Source organism: Lytechinus pictus, chromosome 8 (genome assembly GCF_037042905.1).
Source record: "Lytechinus pictus isolate F3 Inbred chromosome 8, Lp3.0, whole genome shotgun sequence".
In the NCBI taxonomy this organism is placed as follows: domain Eukaryota; kingdom Metazoa; phylum Echinodermata; class Echinoidea; order Temnopleuroida; family Toxopneustidae; genus Lytechinus; species Lytechinus pictus.
This window is the reverse complement of record NC_087252.1, coordinates 26,163,304-26,177,866: the sequence shown is the minus strand read 5'-3', so window position 1 is coordinate 26,177,866 and position 14,563 is coordinate 26,163,304. Positions and strand designations below refer to the sequence as shown.

At 35.4% G+C, this 14,563-nt stretch overlaps 1 protein-coding gene across 1 annotated transcript in view; it reads left to right on the top strand.

Annotated features, from left to right (window-relative positions):
* Positions 1-14,563, top strand: part of LOC129266969 (uncharacterized) — a 248,295-nt gene that overhangs the window by 193,638 nt on the left and 40,094 nt on the right. The window contains exons 157-160 of the mRNA XM_064104176.1: positions 4,181-4,279; positions 11,371-11,469; positions 12,057-12,155; positions 13,075-13,173. Coding sequence (XP_063960246.1) covers positions 4,181-4,279; positions 11,371-11,469; positions 12,057-12,155; positions 13,075-13,173 — 396 coding nt within the window. The remainder of the gene's footprint in view (positions 1-4,180; positions 4,280-11,370; positions 11,470-12,056; positions 12,156-13,074; positions 13,174-14,563) is intronic.

The following is a 14,563-nucleotide window of genomic DNA, read 5'->3' as shown; positions in this document are numbered from 1 at the left end:
AAAACCATTACTTTTGATTTCTCTCAGCTTGTGGTCTAGTCTGATGGATAATCTTATTACTCCTGTCTCCTTTACTACTCATCAGGTTCAAATTATTTTCAAAAGCTTTTCAAGTAATGAATTACCACTTACTCTACACCCAATTTGTCTGCTTTCCGTTTGGTCTCAACCCACATGTTTTAGTCCAAGTTCCTCTACAACCAATTTGTGTAGTTTTCATATGATCAAATTGCCATTTTGTCAATTTATAATATTTTTTCTTCATGATTTCCAGTTTGGCTATACCTATTTTCTTCTTATATCCACCTGGTCTAACTCCACTTGGTAAATTGCCAATCCGTCTATTGCAAACCCGTCCACTAATCACATGGTCTATCTTCATAGTCTAATGCCATTCTCTCTATATCAACATTTTGTCTAAGAACTGTTTGGCCCAATAACCATTTAGTCCAATCATCACTTTTTCTAATCACCAGTCTGTCTATGACTATTTCATCTCATAACCAGTTGGTCTTATACCTGTTTCCTTTTCATTAATATTGCTCGATTAATACTTAGTCCAATTAGACTAATGGTGTATGGACTGAATGGCTATTGGACCAACTGGTTATTAGACGAAATGGTGAGTGGACAAAATGGCAGTTAGACCATGTGAATAGTGGACGAATTGATGGTAGACCAAATGATAATATACAAGTTGGTAATTGGACTAATTGACATTAGACCAATTGAAAACAAACCCACCACTTTGTATTTATGATTAAATGAACTGTTTATGAATCAAAATGAAACATGTGAATAGTGGACGAATTGATGGTAGACCAAATTATATTATTCGAGTTGGCAATTGGAAAAAAATTGGCATTAGACCAATTGAAAATAAACCCACCACTGTGTATATATGATTAAATGAACTGTTTATGAATCAAATTTTCATTTGATAAAAAGCAAAATAATATTAATAAGTAGGCAAAGTGTAAATCAGACCATAAGACTAGATGAATGTTAGACGAAGTAAGTATAGGTATAAATTCCCTCTGCAAGCTGTAGAATATAAAATATAAATAGATTAAATAATTTTGTGGGTAAATTTGTCCTTTAAGCCTGAAATTATTTTCACATGCTTTAAGATATTTTCAAAGTTCTTCTCTATGAACCCCTATGATCCTACATTATGATTATGTTGTTCTTGCCCTACTTACACAGCAAGGAGTCTGGAAGCGTATTTGTTCCATTCTTGCAATAGATAGGTGGTATGAATTATGAAACATCTTGTGATAATTTTATGTTTATGATTTTTGAAAGACAATAATGCACAAATTGTTTGTTCAACAACTTTTTTTCATAAAAATGAGTCAAAGTTTGCTGCCATTCTGTGAGTTTCCTGAAATTTGTTGTTTGGGATAGCAAGTTGTGACATTAAAAAAAAAAAAATGTTTTTTTTTTTTTTTTTTTCTTTTGAGGCATTTCATTATATGTTAACGAGCTATAATACAGAATACGAGATGTGAAATCATTATTAGATCTATGTGAACATCACACAGAAATTGGGTTTGTACTGGGTCGTTACAAATATACAGAACATGAACAAGAAACATTACAAAAAGCTGTAAGCAGTCTAAGGAAAAAACAAGCAACATGATGATTAAAGTGGAAATATGTGTTTTCAGTCATAAATTTGATTTTTTCAAGCATAACTTTGAGTGTTGTATCATTGGCTATGTGTTAATAGTCTAGTCCTGGATTCCAGACAATGATGACCCCATAATCCTGACTTGTTAATCATACTATTCCTAGTGGGTGTTTCATAAAGCTGTTCGTAAGTTCAGGGCGAGTTTAAGAATGACTGGGGAACCTTTCTTACAAGCTAAATAATCACCAATGAACATTTAATGGTGAATATGATTTACCTCAAGAAAGGATCACCAGTTTGTAAAGTCACTCTAATAATTCATTAATCTTATTATTTCAACAAGACAAATATTTTGTATTTGAGCATTTAAAGGTACCAGACCCGACTAGCATTCATGCTATTTTCTGGTTCCTATTATCTGTAAACTATTTTATTATGCTTCTTTGATGTATGGTTTCTATGCTGTTATTGTTTTTGGGATTATAAAATTCAAGTTCACTTACGAACAGCTTTACGAAATGGCCCCCGGTGTGCTAGTTGGAGCTAGGGTTTGGCGGGGTGAGAAATACTGGCAGTAAATACTGCCTCAATAATTTTTGAGAAACTGGGGGAAAGAGTTTGAAAACAGGCGAATACTACAAAATATACTTCTTGACTATTTCAAGTGATTGCCCAGGTGTTTCTCAAGCATATTCTAGCGTTTCAAAGTATTTAATTGTCAGGTACATGTTAAGTACTTCCCAGTATTTACAACTTTTTTGCAGTATTCCCACCTTGATTTGAAATACCTAACTTTTTCTGGAGATATCCACCCCTGAACTAATATACATTAAAGTGAAAGTTCTTGGTAAGATATTATAGATATCCAGAACAATTCTAAATACTTTGTTTGGTAAAAGGATAATTGAGATAAAAAAATCTGGGTATTTCTCAAAGTCTTTGTAACTCACTATAATTCTAGTTCAAATGTTCATTGATATGTTGGTTGATTGTGTATATGTTTGTGCATAATTCATAGTACACCAAATTAATATGGTCTTAATCTACTACCAATCGTATTATAATTGGAATTTAGTACCACTCACCTTTATGTATACCATGCAATTCAATAATACTTTGGTCCTCTTGGTGAAACTGTTCTTATACAAATCGTTCAAGATAGATGTATCAATGAAGCACAGACAATAAGTTGGTAGTCCACGTCAGATCAAGTAGTGTCATGGCAACAAGTAATTTTCCAAGCACAGAGATTCCTTCAAATTTCACTAAAAACATTTGCTGACCAGTGGAAAGAGTCCAAATACTTTTTCCAATGTATTTAACATGCCATCTGAGGTTGGGTCGAAAACGGGGTTATCTGATTCCGAAGCAGATTGCTTATGAAATGAAAATCACTTTATTGTACAATAAGTTATGTGGTTGTATCGTGATGCAGTTGAGAGGAACAACATTTTGAATACTTCCGCTCTTCTTGATAAAACACTAAACAGAAAGTTTGGAGTGTTAACAGATGTGTATCTTAACCAGGTATTGTTTTATTATCCCTCACGATTGCAAAAATGGAAAGCAGAAGAAGTTTTTGATGGAGGAGCAGAATTCAAGAAAGATGTCAAGAAAAACTGGTATGCGTTCTGTGGACATTTAAGACTATTTCCAAATGGTTTGTACGGAACAATGCAAGCCATAATAGCAAATTTTTCTACCTCTTGAACAGGTATCCCTCTTCATGGTTGCACAAAATTAAAAGCAGAGGAGTTGCTCCTACCAGAGCACAGTTCAGGATATATCAAGAAAAACTAGTATACATTCTGTAGATTTGTTTATCCTCCAAATTTTTAAGACAGACGAGAGAGATGATGACACATCTTTCTACCTCTTGCACTGGCATCCCTCCTCACGTTTGCAAAAAATGGAGAGTAAGAAAGTTGTTCCCATCAGAGCAGATTTCAAGAAGAATATTAAGAAAAACTAGTATGCCTTCTGTAAGACTTGTTTGTCCTCCACCAAATGTTTAAGACAAACAAATGTTTAAGACAAACATGAGAGACGATGACACATCTTTCTACCTCTCGCACCGGTATCTCTCCTCACGTTTGCACAAAATGGAAAGTAGGAGTTGATCCCACCAGAGCAGAGTTCAGGAAAAAAATATTAAGATAAACCAGTATGCCTTCTGTAGACTTGTTTGTCCTCTAAATGTTTAAGACAGACGTGAGAGATGATGTCACATCTTTCTACCTTTTGCGCCGCCGGTATCTCTCCTCACGTTTGCACAAAATGGAAAGTAGGAAAGTAGGAGGAGTTGATCCCTCCAGAGCAGAGTTCAAGAAAAATATCAAGAAAAACTAGTATGCCTATTTCCAAATGTTTTGTACAGAAAGACGCAAGACATAATGACACATCCTTCTACCTTGTACTCCAGAATCCCTCCTCCCATTTGCACAAAATGGAAAGTAGGAGGAGTTGCTCTCACCAGAGCAGAGTTCAAGTGGAGTCACTTTGAATGGTTGCTAATTCAGGATATGAATTGTTTTCCTCCCTTCCCAGATACGTGCCAGCCTGGCTGCCTGAACGGAGGGACCTGCGACAGGGGACTGTGCATATGCCCTGCCGGTATCGGTGGTGTGTTCTGTCAACTGAGACTGGGTGAGTCAAGGGGGGAGTGGGTGGTAGGGGAAATGGGCTGGGGTCAGTAAGGAGAGCAAGGAAATGGCTAGGAAAGAGAGAGAGAGACATAGAGGGGGGATGGATTGGTTGATTATTGAGAACAATGGACAGAAAAAAACAGCATTATTATTGCTTTCTTTCATTTCTGGGACAAGTTTCAGTATACACTCTAGGAACAATCTACTCTACCTTGTAATGTTAAGAAAATTATATGTAAATAGGTAAATGTTTTGATCGGAATATTGTTAGACAGGTAGATAAATAGAACAAGAGATAAATAGGTAGATATATAAATATGCAAGTGAGAAGGAGAGAGCAAGAGTGAAAGGGATAGGGATGAGGACAAGGGTGAATGGAAGTGGGATAAAAAAATTAACAAGAGCACTGATGTGCATAATAGGTTAAACTCAGGATAAAACAAAAGTACCAGTTATGAGGACAATTACATTACAGTTCAAATAGAACAAAAATGAAATAACATTATTTGTTTATTAGTATGTAATACAAATAAAAATTGACCAGCAGCACATAGAATTCAAAATAATAAATACTTTATTGATAGGAGGCATATGAAGAAAGAACATATTTTTGTAAAAGAAACACTATGTTATACACTAATACAAATGATTCCGAGTGTGTGTGCCACTAAGATTTTCTCACTCATATGTAGATCGAGAAATTCTGTGTATGTGTGGGAATATGTATGGACTATAATACTGTACATATCACATGGATGTGTGTGTGGATGTGTGTGTCTACAGACTAAGGGTTATTCTGATTGGTTGAAACAGCTGTAAGTTTTCCCCCATGCACCCCAGTGATTGGCTTGTGAGTCTAAAGGTTTTCCTTGCTGAATGATGATTGGCCAGTTTCGATGTGAGGTATGAGTGTTGGATAGAATAGGATGCTGGGAATTTATGTTTGGTTTGTGTGCTTTTGAAGTACAAGGTACCATTATTTGATATGTACAGCAAACAATAAAAAGTACAATGCTTTGCAGAAATGTTATTTTGTGTGAATGAGTCTAAGCAGGGAAATATCAGAGGCATGCCATCCTATCTGTTAGGTCATGCCATCCTATCTGTTAGGTCATACATGTACCTCAGATATTGACTGTTTGAACTAGTGTGTGTTTTTACGTCAAGTTGTTAGTGCCTGACTTTGTGAGATTTAATGTGTAAGCTCTCATGTGTTTAATAATTTATCATAAATATGATATGAAGAAGAATGGAGGAAGAGAAGAAGAAGCAAAATAAGCAGAAGCAAAATAAGCAGAAGAAGCAGAAGAAGAAAGAAGAAAGAAGGAATAAAGAAGAAAAAGAATGAGAAAGAGAAGAAGGATATGGATGAGAAAGTGGAGAAGAAGAGGAGGGAGAAGAAAAAGAAGAAGAAGGAGAAGAAGAAGAAGAAAGAAGGAGGAGGAGAAGAAGAACAAGAAGAAGAAAGAAAGAAAGAAGAAGGAGGAGAAGAAGATAGGGGAGGGGGCATAAATGAAAATAAATTAGAAGAAGAAAGAAGGGGTATAATGGGACACATTTGCAAGACGTTGTCCCCAACTTGCCAGCTTGGACTGAAAATTCGAATAACATTCTTTGGAACTTTGGAAACTTACCAGATGTAGTGTTGGGATCAATTTCCTGTGTTTTGGACAACATCGAGCCAATGTGGGTGGATCGTGTCAGAAGAAATATAAAGTCCAGGCTAAGATGAGGAATAGGGGAGTATTATGAAGAAGAGGGAGAGAGCAGGTGCAAGTGTGAAAGAATCTGGAAGACTTGGGGGGAGGCAGAAGATAGAAGATAGAAGAGGAAGAGGAAGAAGAAGAAAAAGAAGGAGAAGGAAAAGAAGAAGAGGAGGAGGAAGAAGAAGAAGAAGAGGAAGAGGAAGAAGAAGAGGAAGAGAAAGAGAATGAGGAGGAAGAAGAAGAAGAATAGAAAAAAGAAAATAATAAGAAGAAGAAGGAGAAGAAGAAGAAAGGGGAGGGGGAGGAGGAGGAGAAGAAGAAAAAGAAGAAGAAGAATAAGGAGGGGAAAATTGGGAGAGAGAATGGGGAAGGAAATATTATCAAGGGACAACAGAGAGAGGGGGGTAAAATGGATGTTTAAGATCGGCATCAAAATGTAGTCTTAAAAATAGTAACATCAGATTTATTTTCATTTTGATATTACACTAAATTTTAGTGTGAATCTCAGAGCTCTTTTTAGTTTGAACCTCTTCCCTTGTACACATGTGGTACAACAATATGCCATCTTTATAATGTATTTCTTTTTAACCCTTTCCACGCGTACTTCGCACCAATGCACACTCGGTGCCGTGCGAACTTCGCATTTCACACTCAACAAACAATGCATTGTTTCCCTCCCTGAAAATAATTCAGTACAGATGGGTTCATGGTCCAGCGCACAAAGAGTTAAGAAGAGTTGTGAGGTAAAAGTTTGAGGAGGCTTAGTTTTCGATACAATGCACGATTTCGAAAAAAAATGCAAGTTAGCAAATTTAATGAGCTAAGATAAATCACCAGAATTGTCAATATTTTAGATACTGTATGGAATATCATGAATTCAAGGAATTCTTATGAAAATTGTAACATAGAAAAATATAATACAATGATGTATGAAAGAAAATGGTCTGAACCCTCCCCTCCACGAATAGGCCTACTCCATTCACTCAGTAGGTGGTTTCAAACCGCCTCGATCACAAGAATCCCCGTTAAATTACAAGAACATTTTTAGGCTAAAAAATACCCATTAATTATTCCTGCATTCACACCGCACCGAAACATACCCTTTGGGATAAATTCCTGAAGTTAGGAGCACACACACTATGGTCTAATAAGCAGGCAAGGCGCGAGATTCAAAACCACTAGCCCAGCAGCCACCCACGGCGCCCGCGCCCAACGACATGCTTGGCGTAAAGTTCCCGTAAATTGCTTTCACATTGCCAAAATACCTGCGACCTTGGAAAAATCCCGCGAAAGTTCTCGTAATTTTGCCAAGTACCTACTATTTAGCGGGTATTTTGTTTCCGGGAAATTACGCGTAGTTTGCTTTCACTTTACCAAAATACCTGGTATTTTCTGATCGGGGTAAATTTCCCGATCAGAGAATACCTGGAACTGACAAACTTCGAGGCGGTCTGAAACCACCTTCAGTGATAGATCATGATGTTGTCTTGCATTCCCTCAAACCAGCTGTTTAAGATTACAGTAATACTGAAAGAAGATGTTTTGACATGGGAACGGAGCTCCAAGGAAGGTTTTGAGAACTAAACCTTGGACATGATTTTAGATTTAGTTTGAAATTTTTTTTTTCTAAGTGACAGTTTCAAGTGCCAATCTCCAAAAATCAGTAGGCCTATATTTTGTGGTTCAACAAAATAAATTATGATTTACTAGGTGACATACAAATGTGATCACTTTTGCCTTTTAGAGTTTGTTTGGGATGCTTAAGTGCAATCTTGTTTATTGTCTATTAAATCAACATCAGTTTAATGAACATGCTAAAAATGGACAGTGGGTTAAAAAAAATGCTTACAGGTGCATATTCTGATTGAGTTATCTCCCATTTAGAAGACTGAAAGACCAAGTAATATTAAGTTAAGTATAGCATTTTTCATTTTTTAAATATAAAATAGAATGCTTTGATTGTTAAAGTGACTTGGAACACATGATTTCTTGTTCTCCAATTCCATTATTCATGACTTTAGCTACAGCACTTCTGTTTTTAAAGATGTGCTTGAATGATACGAGAGGAAATGAATTGTGGTACATTGATACATTCGTGTATCGCTTTCATCAAAGTATATCAATCCATCACCTATTCAAACCAAGTGGTCTCTGCACCAAGTCTAAGTGTATGGAAGAATTGTCAGTTGCTTAGCTTTTATGCAAATGAAAAACACATGGCAGTCATTTTTCAGCAGACATTTCAACATTATATTACTTTACAAAAAAGTAAAAAAAGAAAAACATTTGGGAATGTTTGTAAACTGTCTATCTGACAAAAATAAATCCCAGGGCATGTCAAGAGAGCATATGTTTTGACATGTAGGAATGACTCATGTAATACTCAAGTTACTACATCTATCAACTTCTTATTACATGTAAGTCCGTTTCATGTCATGCATTAAGTAATTGTAGTCAGTTTGCTTTCTTGAAGTCTGTGTTCACATATTTCTGTCTTTGTTAATATTCTTATGAACTTATGAAGTATGTATGCCTCATAAACAAAGCAGTTATTGTTAATTATCGGGCAGTATTTATGTTCCAAATAACAGTTAAGATTACTTTCTTGTGTTTTTAATTGGTGATAATATGAAGCTTTGAGCTAGAGTAGAATGAGCGTGACACACATCACCATTTGATCAAAAGTGCACTAAAATTATTGAGTTCCATGCTTAATTGCACATGGTGAAGGTTTTTAGATAGTTTCCTAAACATTAGAGGCTATACTGGCCACAGTTCTCTTTTTCAATTTTGTCCGTATTGAAATGGATTGATTAGAAGGGAAAGATACTGAACTGGATCCCTTCTAATACTACATCACACCAGCGAAACTGACTCCAAACCGGACAATGGTATGTCATTAGAAATAAAGTAATAGATTTGGTTGGTCTTGAGTCGGTTTCTATGACGTGACTATGGCATTAATTGGGATTAATCAAAGTATTCCTCATAAACATAGCAGCTTGAAGGAAATGCTGATAATATGTAAATCATAGAGGCAACAAATATACAATCACAAATGATTAAAAAGAAGGAAAATATACTTGTTGATTGGCCATACATCTTAAATACCTTGTTGACATGTAACAGTCCCTAATTATTCAGATGCATCATGCAACATCCTTGTCATGTTCATGATTTTTAATGTCTTAAAAATGTAGCGTCATTACCGGAACATCAGCTAACCATTAAGTAGTTAGTTTTCGTATGTGATGATTTAAGTGGGACCTTAGAGAGCACCATTGCTAGACAAGATCTAAAAACAAAGTCTGCTGATTCATCGATGTGCTTCAATGAAAAGTGTCCATCAAACTCAATTTTATTAGCGAGTCTAATTTGTTGGTTGTGATTTCAATGCAGGAGTGATTGCAAGTGATATTAGTGATGTTCACATGTTGAGGATTTGTAACCCTAAGGCCCGTATTCTGAAGTCAGCCTGAGGTTTAACTTAGACCACAGTCTAACTGTGCTAAAATTATGGGGAGCCAAAAATTTAGAAATTCTGTTTATATTGTGTATTTCTTATGTTTACTATTTTATTTCATTTTGCTTTCATAACGAAGAAAAATACTTCAGTTATTATTCCCAGACAATTATAAACAATTTGGGTGTCATATGAGTTAATAAATTGAACGTTTACTGTTAAGGATTCGTGCCCCAATCGGCTATCCACAGTTAAACCACAACTTAAAAATACCAGAGTTTAAATTAAAGGGGAATCCAGCCTTGACCATAAAATGTTGTGTTGGGAAGGAGAAAAATAAATAAAAAAGAATGGTGAAAGTTTGAAAGAAATCGGACAAGCAATAAGAAAGTTATAGCTGCTTTAAAATTGAGATCATTAATGGTATGTAGATTTCAAATTGGCAACTGGGTAAGTAAATTATGACAAGGGGCAAGGACAACTTTCCCATAGGCCATGTACTTTATTATCAGTGATTTGTGGTTTTCTCGTAAGTACCCATTCCCCTAGGGCAGTGATCTAAATATAACCCAGGTAGTATGTTAATGTCCTCATGAAAGAAAAATATAATTTGAAATAAAACTTTTGGGAAAAATGACATTTTAGCCATAATATGTATTGGAGTACATGGAAGAGTAGTCCTTGCCTTACATCACTATGACATCCCATATGCGGCCAATTTGAAATCTCCATGAGTATAGTGATTACCAATATTTACAACTTTTAAAAATTCATAACTTTCTTGTTGTTTGTCCAATATTGTTCAAACTTTCACCTATCAACTTGTCTGTTTTTTATTTTTCTTATAAAAACAAGTTTTTATTTGGGTTGGATTCCCCTTTAAACCCGACTTCAGAATACAGGCTTGAAGTGATCATTTCACTTTGTTCTGATTTAAAAAATTCTCCTTTTGGTTCCTGAAAATGGGCTTAACATTAGGCTTATAGTGTAAAAATACCATCCCAAAAGTTTCAAAGTATTATATTTACATGATCAATTTTAAAACCTTGGAGATGTAAACCAAACTTTGAAATAATTGGGAGTTGGTTTCAATGACTATGTGTATACAGGTAATCTGTGCACCACAACACATTAATTCTAGATGAACACAGCATGACCTACATACAGTGTGTACAAAGTATACACTGAATGTACAGTGCAGCTAATAGTGTGTGTATAGGAGATACACACAACAGAAGGCAGTCAAAATAGCCAACAGACTTTTTGAATTGGAGAAAACTGGTCATAAGCTGAACCCGTCTACTAGACGGTTCTCAAAATCAGGCTAATAAATTGCTACTTGTATCTAAATTAGAGTTTCTCATCCTATATTGTGGTCTGTTTCAGGGTTTTTGAGGACAAATACAGGCACTCATACGCACGTTTCAACTCAGTTTGAGAATTTTTTTAATCAGCTGCTCACAAAGTTAAACGATCCCTTTAAGAATTTAAACTCTGATGGCTAATTGCAGAGTCTGTTTCACATGTAGTGATCCTCAAGGATAGCGAGAGACTCGATATCTGGAAGTATCAGTCAGAGGTAGTGCACGCATTTCATTTCACCATACTGTGCGGCTGAATTATAGCAACGCAAACCCAATTCCCCAGTGGTTGATCCGGAATTATAGTGAATTTGAATATAGAGGGGTTGCAGATGACAATTTTCTTAGATAAACCTATATTATGTGTGTTCAAATGATGACTCTCAAAGAATCGGGAGGGGGGTGTGGGTTCGCACCTTTTGCTCCCATCTGAATCCATTGCTAAATACCATAAATCAACTTTTTTATTGATTAGCTTTGTATCTATCCTGGTTTTAACCTCTTGTTAGTTCAGGCCTTTATTATACATGCACATATTTTTTTCAATAAATTTTTCTTCCAGAACGTCAGTGTCGTGTACCATGCCAGAACAATGCCCGTTGTATGAATGGAATCTGCTTGTGTCAGCCAGGATTTGAGGGATTAGCCTGCCAGTTTAGAAGTAAGTGTACTTTGTTCCCCCCTTCTTCTTCTTTACTTGAATGAAAGATCAAATCTCAACACAGCATTCACATCCTCTGGCTAGTCATTTATGTACATTTGTCACTCTCAACCCAGGTGTAATACATTCATACTCAGAAGGAAGGAATTCCTGAAGTGCTCAAGCACCTGATCAGGGTTGCTGTGCTTATGCCCGGGTAATAGTATGCAGCACCTACAAACAATGTATTAAGCACTATATATTATATTATATAATATATTACACTATATATGCTGTTATTATTATGATGATGAATCGTTGTGAGGTCGGGAGTTCAAGCCCCGGCCGCCTCAGACCAAAGATGGGAGTTGCTGTTCCCAGTTTGGCATTCACCGATTGAAGGGATAGTGCTACATCGATCTGACGCTGTACAGTTGCTGCCAGGCCCACGATCAAATGGGCCAAAAGAATTTTCGGAGTATTTTTTTTTCAGATTTCATTTTGAACATTAATATATTGATTTTCATTTTCATTATTATTTTTGTTATAATCATCATTATTTTTATAATTGTAATTATTATTATTACTTTATATTTATTCTTTTTAAGAGCGTGATTGCCCAGAGCTTTGTCAGCACGGAGGAACCTGCATCAATGGAACGTGTTACTGCTTGGCTGGATACCTTGGTGAATTCTGCGAGATCAGACGTAAGTTCACCCATCGGCTATTGGGGGAGTGTTTCACGAAACATCATGTCCGTGATTTTCACTGACAAATTTATTCTGAGCCAATCACATGCAAGGATTTCAGTAGCTTATAAGAATAGTCAAGGAAAACCACTGACTATCTTTTGATGGAATTCTCCTCCAGATATATGTATGAGCCAACATTTTGGTAGATAATACTTAATCCTTTGCGTGCTGATTTTCCTATCTTGCGCATTCATACAATTGAATTCAACAATCGTAATAATTAGTTTTCTTCCCTAACTTCAAATGTGATAAGTTAATTAAAGGCAATAGTTCTTGGATAACATCTATATAATAATAATAAGTATCAATGGTGCAATATGGAAATCTTGAATTATAAAGAAAATAACATGGAAACAATCATTATTATCCCCCCAAAATTAATTCAGTGTGCAAAGAGTTAACAGTAATTTATGACATAATTCAAATGTCACTATTTTGGTTTGGTTTTCATCGGTAGCAGTATTCACGCAAAAGTGGAAAGGTGGCAATTCTCTGTATATGACTAGTGATAAGTTAATTTATGAAAAAAAATCAGCGTATCTTGTATTGTATACAATTATGAATAGCTGATTACCTGATGAAAATACAAATGAATAAAGGGTAATAACATTGCAAACAAATTCAAAATCTTCACTGAAAACAAAATAGGTAGAATGATCATAAACTAAGTAGTAAGGTTTACAGAGCGGGGTAATTCTGTCAGCCAGTAAAGTGGCATTATATTTTTTTAGAAGCAGAAATAGCACAGAAACTACCCAAGAACAAATAAACTAAAAAAAAAAATGAAGCACAAAAAAGTTGCATGACCACTATTAGCATTTAGATAACATTGAATGTAATTGATTTGAATCTTGTCTTTTGTCCCTCCATATAGCTGTTGAATGTATCCCTAGCTGTATCAATGGAGGATTCTGTAACAGCGGAGTGTGCATCTGCCCTGATGGCTATACAGGACCTTCTTGCGAAGTATCAGGTATGGTGTCCTCAAATACATTTATGCTAATTGTCATTTCATTTATTTATTCTGCATTGTATTATACTGCTATTTATGGTAGACCTTAATGATTCCATGCTAAGTATTATTAATTCTTAGTACAAATGATTTTAAAGCTGATATGTTATCATTCAATAGTTTTATGCTTATTGTTATTTCATTCTCTGTTGCATCGATAACAATCGTTTTGCCTCCAAATTTGAGTTTATAGCATTTAATTGTAAGCAAATTTTGAATATCGTCAATGTTGCATCCATATTATTTCGGATTCTTTACATCTCCCCTTGAGTGCTTGGAGGTGACAAAAAAATTATTATTATCCTCTATAATCCAACATGACTATGGTGTTTGCAAAATGTCTGTGGGTGTCCTCTTTCAGCAGGAATTCCATGATAAAGGCATTTTGCATCTTTTCATGATGAAATCATTATGATAAATAAAACGCAACTGATGGGTCCACTGCAGGCAAGGCATGGCTCTTATTTTTGACATGCCTTGTTATTCCTTTGGACACGTGACTTTAAGTAGTGTTACATTTTACTGTTAAAGTTGCAGACAGCATTCTTGAAATCGTGTGTGGGCTGGATCCAAGTGAATCAAGTCTTTGGCAAAATGAGGAAATTGGTGTCATTTCATATTATATCAAGAGGCTAAGGAGAGAGATTTGTTGTTGAATAATTTTGTCAGGTGCTTTTTTGTCATTATACGTAGCTTGGTGAGAGTCTGTAGTGATCCTTTCCTTCTTGCCAAGTCACTAATCGTTTAAAGGGGAATCCAACCCAAATAAAAACTTAATTTTATAAGGAAAAGAAAAATCAGACAAGTTGATAGGTTAAAGTTTAAACAATATTGGACAAACAACAATAAAGTTATGAATTTTTAAAAGTTGTAAATATTGGTAATCACTATCCCCATAGAGACTTCAAATTGGCCGCATATGGGATGTCATAGTGATGTAAGGCAAGGACTACTCTTCCATGTACTCCAATACATATTATGGCTAAAATTTCATTTTTCCCAAAAGTTTTATTTCAAATTATATTTTTCTTTCATGAGGACATAAAACAATATACTACCTGGGTTATATTTAGATTACTGCCCCAGGGGAATGGGTACTTAGGAGAAAACCACAAATCCATGATAATAAAGTACATGGCCTATGAGAAAGTTGTCCTTGCCCCTTGTCATAATTTACTTACCCAGTTGCCAATTTGAAATCTACATAATATTAGTGATCTCAATTTTAAAGCAGCTATAACTTTCTTATTGCTTGTTCGATTTCTTTCAAACTTTCACCATTCTGTTTAATTTAACTTGTGTGTCATTTGTTATTTTTGCCCCATAGTAGTGCATTATATTAAATGATAGT